Source organism: Corylus avellana, chromosome ca1 (genome assembly GCF_901000735.1).
Source record: "Corylus avellana chromosome ca1, CavTom2PMs-1.0".
NCBI lineage: Eukaryota > Viridiplantae > Streptophyta > Magnoliopsida > Fagales > Betulaceae > Corylus > Corylus avellana.
In genome coordinates, this window is record NC_081541.1 from 28,330,733 (window position 1) to 28,336,771 (window position 6,039).

General features: G+C 36.3%; 1 protein-coding gene across 1 annotated transcript; it reads right to left on the reverse strand.

The window, feature by feature from the left end:
- Window positions 1-150: 150 nt before the first annotated feature.
- LOC132168972 (zinc finger BED domain-containing protein RICESLEEPER 2-like) lies at window positions 151-2,432 on the reverse strand. The gene is made up of 5 exons (XM_059580071.1): window positions 2,183-2,432; window positions 813-1,990; window positions 523-755; window positions 300-423; window positions 151-198 (listed from the first exon to the last, which is right to left on the reverse strand). Exons 1-5 carry the CDS (start codon window positions 2,430-2,432, stop codon window positions 151-153), a joined length of 1,833 nt encoding a protein of 610 aa, XP_059436054.1.
- Between the last annotated feature and the right edge of the window lie 3,607 nt (window positions 2,433-6,039).

Below are 6,039 nucleotides of genomic sequence, written 5' to 3' on the forward strand. Positions count from 1 at the left end.
TTATCAAAATACAGACTTAATAAGCAAATGGAGACTGAAACCAAAAATGAAGTGTTCAAATTACAGACTTAAAGAAGTAAAGGACTGGAATAGATTGTAAATTGTAATAGTAATACACTCCCCTGTCTGAAATTCTGCATCACATCACATTCAGGTAGTTGAAGTTGTAGTTGTAGGCAACTCCACTTCAACCAATTTCTACAAAAACAAACACAAATTTAATATGGCGAATTCATACATAAATAAAATTTAGTAAAACTCTAAATAGTCTAAATACATAAATTGGAAACAAAACTTACATCACCAGCAGATTTTCTCTTGATGCCATGAAGTGCTCTCACCCAATCTGAACCACATAAGAGCATCTGAACAGTGTCAGCGGATAACGATGCTCTATGGGGTTCAATAACCCTACCACCAGCACTGAAGGAGGATTAAGAAGCAACTGTACTTATGGAAACAGGCAAGATATCCTTTGTCATTCTAGACAAGATATGGTACTTCAAGGCATTGCATTTCCACCATGCCAAAGCATTAAAATCTGTTTCCATATATACTCCATTCTCATTCTTACCACAAATGTAGACATCATCTTCAAGATAAACATCCAAATCTGTTTTAATGGGCCGGATGATGTCACTACTTCTTATATGGTCAGCAAACCTTGATCGACCTTCAGAAATTTTGGACACCACATCTCCAACAATTGCACTTGAGAAAGAACAAGAAGGAACATTTACTTGGACAGTTTCTTGCTATATACAAGCCGTATGGGCAAAAACATATGACTCAAATAACTCTTTCAAAACTACCAACACATTCTTAATGTGACTACAAGCTTCGGTCAAAGGATAAATGATAAGGAAACAGAAATTGATCAACTTCATCTTGTATCTAGGATCTAAGACAGCAGCTATGGACATCAACAAATTGCTATCACCCCAATACTTATCAAATTTGTCAATCATCGTACTTGCCATTGACCTCATGTACTCATTCCTATCATCACACTTGATCATCAAAACTTCTTTCATCCTCCAAACCTCAGGAAAATACAAATTTGCAGTAGGGTACTCACTACCAGACACAACATTGGTTACATCATTGAAAATTGACAAAACCTGGTTCACATTACCCACCATTTCCCACTGTTCTGGAGTTACAACCCACTGAAATGCTTGCTCAACTCTATGGTACCTAGGAAACACTTCTTTATACTTAATTACAGTGTCCAACATCAAATAGGTGCTGTTCCAACGTATGGGGACATCTAAAATCAGCTTCTTACAGGGTAAATGCAATCTCTTTGCTATCTCACTAAAGACATTCAACCTACTTTTAGAAGCCACTATATATTTTATGCCCTGCCTAACATCATCTATAATACCCCTAATTTCAACAAGCCCAGACTGCACCAACAAGTTTGTAATGTGTGCACAACACCTAACATGAAACAACCTACCCCCAACCGACAAAGCATTCTTCAACTCAAAGTCATCTTTTATAATTCTAATTGCAGAATCATTAGCTGAAGCATTATCAACAGTAATGGTATGAATTTTATCCTCAATTCCCCAATCAGAAAAACAATTCCTTAATGCATCAGCAATCACAACACCAGAATGTGGAGGAGGTACATTGCAAAAATTTAAAATTCTTTTTTGGAGGCACCAAGTTGAATCCACAAAGTGGCAAGTCACCACTATATATGACACTCTTTGACAAGAGGTCCACATATCGGTGGTGATGTTCACCTTGTCAACCAATTTCAAAAGTGTTCTTAGCTTCCTTTTTTCATTTTGGTAAGTGGTAATGCAATCATTCCTAATAGTTGCATGGCTTATTTTTTTCCAGTGGGGTGTGCAGGCCCTCATGAACTTATTAAAAAGTTCATGCTCCATCATATTAAAAGGGTACTCGTGGAGTAGCACCATATGGGCAGCAAGTTCCCTAACCCTACTCTCTTTGTAACAAAAAGTTGTCAGACTTCCTACACCATCATGGTCACAACTAGGCTCAAATGACAAAGTCTTTTGCTTTTTACTGCTATTAAACTCCACAAATCTAACACATAAAATCAAATGCCTATTTAGGTTTGAGGTAGTACTAGATTTGCCAACAGCAAACAATCTCTTACATCAATTGCACTATGATTTTTTAACTCCCCCTATTGTAACTGAACCAAAGTCATTCCAGACTTTAGAAGTCTTTTGCCATTCCTTCTTTTGATATTGTCCATTCTCACTCAGGCCACTTCCATCCCCAGCCCCAGCCGTAGCCCCAGCAGGAGAAACAGTGTTAACAGGTTGATTTGGTGTATTTTCAGTGCTACCAGACTCAACAGATCCAGGTGTAGGGATGACAGTAAGTATATCATAATCTACATCAACTTCAATATCTTCCAATTCCATGGACTGACTCGTATTCTCCATAATTGTTAATTAAAAAATTTAATTGATGATTAACTTCTAGCTTTCTATTTTCTAACATGGCAAATTTTTGACTAACATAAATAATTATTGAGTAAAAGAATCATAGATAAACATAGCACAAGGAGGTAGAGACTAAACAAAAGGATTAAGGAGGAGCAGACAGAGATTAATTAGAAAAATAGATATACATGGCAATATGTTTTAATCAAAGCATTAAGTAATCGGAGAGCAAATGTTAAAACATAATCATAAGTTCTAACATAGCAAAATTATTTTAATCAATTCATTTTATAGGATCAGAATCATAGTTCTAACATAGCAATTCATGTTAGCAAAATCAGAATCATAGTTCTAACATAGCAATTCATGTTAGCAAAATCAGAATCATAGTTCTAACATAGCAATTCATGCTAACAGAATCAGAATCATAGTTCTAACATAGCAACTCTATCTATGTTTCCTATTCATTAATGAAAACAGACGAAACAAGTTTTTTTAAAAAACCCTCAAACTTCAATCAATCAGACTGTTGTAGCTTCCAAATTCAGTGCTACCAGACTCCCTGAAATGATTAAAATTAGCAACATTAGTTAGTGCATTTTCGAACAACCAAAACATAATGGAATAAATTAAGAATACTCTAAAAAATAGAAATAGTTTGGAATTAGGGTTCAAGAAAAAAAAAAAAAACTTAACTTAAAGGCAGAAGAGGCTCTTCAGAATGTTTTCTGATTATCTCTCGTTAGCAAGCAGCAAGCAAGAGCAAACAAGTTCAAACAATTAACAACTGAACAACTCGAGTAACTTGCAAGCAAGTTTTGCATACATCATAGGTTCATACACTCGAGTATATAAGGGGGATGGGGGGATTTGGGAATGAATAAAAAAAATGGCAACCGAGTACTTGAAAGCCCAGTACTCGATTGCCATTTCCGTCACAGTTAGATCAAGAGCAATCATCTTTGTCTTTGCCACACCACAACCAAAGATGTCACAGAAGATTAAAAGAATAGTTGAAAAAACACAAATAATCAAATAAACAATGTAAAGAAGATAAGAAAAAGGGGATTAGGCGGCAAGATTGGACAGGCTAGGAGAACTCTTCTTGTTCAAAATAGCAGCGAGTCACGCGATAGATCAAGAGAGTTTCTCACACAAAAATTGTATAAGTGGTTAGAAAGCCATTGGATGAATATCAGATGATTCATCAACGGTTCAATTGAGGATCTGAAACGAACGGGTTGTTGGGAGGGGGTTAAGAAGGATTTATTGCGTGCATTCAACTCATCAACCACGATGGGAGATGCATTGAATGCTCACTTCACAGTTCCTATTGCGAATCAGAAAGAAATTAGATCGTTTCATTTCATTTCCCTCTCCCTTTCGGTCTCGCAGGCACTGCCGCTCAGCCTTCTGCCTTCCCTTCTCTCTTCATTTCTGGTTAGCCTGGTTAGAGCTCTAATTGGAATGGAGAGAACAAAGAGAGAGGAAAGCCTTTTTTTCGAGTTACTTTTCTCTCAAACTAGCCCCCAACCATTGGATATAATCTGAATTGAAAAAAAAACATTACTAATGAACAGTTGGATTTGATCCAATATTTGTAATTTTTTCCTAGCGTGCCGCGCGTCCCACTTATGCATTTAAAAGTTTTTGGTCCAATACGACCGTGTCTAATGAAATCTTGTGTAACCCTGTAACACAGTCCGTAGATTATATAGATTAATTTATTGATTTGATTTCAGTCATTCGATCAAGTAATTCTAGCAAGCTTACTCTGTTCCGCGGAACACCAGATCAAGTTGGGCATGGTTTACAGCTGTCGTCCACTAGATTGATCCAATGGTTGAATTTTAATCGCAAAAAATTGGACTGCTGAAATGCGAGTCAGACCTGTCAATCTCGTTTGTCGTGCTTGCGTGAAGAAACGAGACTGGATAATTAATCCACCGCGTGCGTGAGTTGGTGAATCCGAGTGCAATGTATGTATGCACAAGATTTCATCTTGACCGTTTATTCTAAGATTGATTTTAAAATTTATTTCAGAACGTTAGATTAGTGAGCTCCTATGGTATTTCGAAACACCAGATAATTATCACGCGAGGATTGCTTTACAGTTGTCTTCCATTTTCTCAATCCAGCGACTGCAGTTTAATCGACAAACAACGGACGGCTGGGAGTGACTGTTGAATTATCGAGACGCGTCAGTCTCGTTTTGCGTGCCCTGCGTGCAAAAAGGTGAAGCCGAAATGATTCTCCGTGGCATGCCATAGTGAATCCGATTTCGTTTCTACACACGATTTGTTTTTGACCCTTGATTCTGATCTTATTAATTTTATTCAAGTTGGGACCGTGTGATTAATAAGCTTATCGTGTAATGCGGAGCACCAGTTAAATATCTTTGTGAAGGGTGGTTTATAGCTGTCATCCACTTTCACGATTGAATGGCTATAGATTAATGCAAATTAATCAGACAGCTACAATCAATCTAGATAATGGTTCCGATTTTTTCAAAATTCAAAAAAAATATATATATATTCCGCGTGCACAATTATAGTTGAGCTAGCCTCTCTGTTTTCCCATAAATGATCTACATCGTTGATCTTTAATAAAATTTCAATCACAACCATTTATTTAAGTTAACGAGTTGTTAGTTAATAGTACCCTAAAAAAGCTCTAAAAGTGTGTTTGGTTGTTTATAGCATTATTGGCATTTATTTTGCAATACCATTAGTTAACAAATTTAAACACTACTTAAAAACTTAAATACTAGTTAATACAATTTATTTATTTATTTATTTATTTATTTATTTATTTTTTTTAAATTAGTACCATATAATTTAATGTTTTTAAATAGCTTATTAATTGGACATTGAACATTAAACCTATAATTGATAACATAGTCCAAATAATGTTAGTTATATCCTTAGATCTTAACTAGTTAATTGTATACTCTCTCACTCTTTTCATCTGAACAACACTAAGAAGAACTTCAAGAGGAGGGAAGATCTAGATCTAGATCTTCCATCCTCCCCTTTCATGGTAGCAGTGCTCAGCATCTTCTCTGTAGGCTCCACCGGTCTCCGTTTCTGGCGGGTTGCTTTAGATCTAGTTTGTATGTAGATCTGGATCTAGATCCAGATCTAGTCTCTTCAACCTTAGATCTGATCGTTTTTTCAGCCAAGGCGTGTCTTCCGAATGGATGTCTATGATGTCGTGCTTCTCCACTGTTGCTTGTAGGGGTTTTTGTTTTTGTCTTTTGTTGTTGTTGTTGTTGTTTTTATTTTATGGTCCTAACTGTTGGGCTGAGGACGTGAATAAAGCTTCTGGCTTTCGGGTCGAGAGGGGAATGGTTTGGGTGTGAGTATTTTGCTTATACCTAGGAAATGGCTTCCTATGCTCTCAGAAGGAGTCTGCATTAGTAGATCTGTTCTATAATCTGAAGATCGGGCTGTGATAGCGAATGTTTGACGTCATAGATTGGTTTTTCATTATAAGATCTGTTATGTTTTCGATGTTTTGACGTGTAATCTTTTAGCTTTGGCTATGAACTTGCTGAACTATATGTTCTGTGATTGTAAGAGCTTTTATGCTCTTAACTACTATAAAT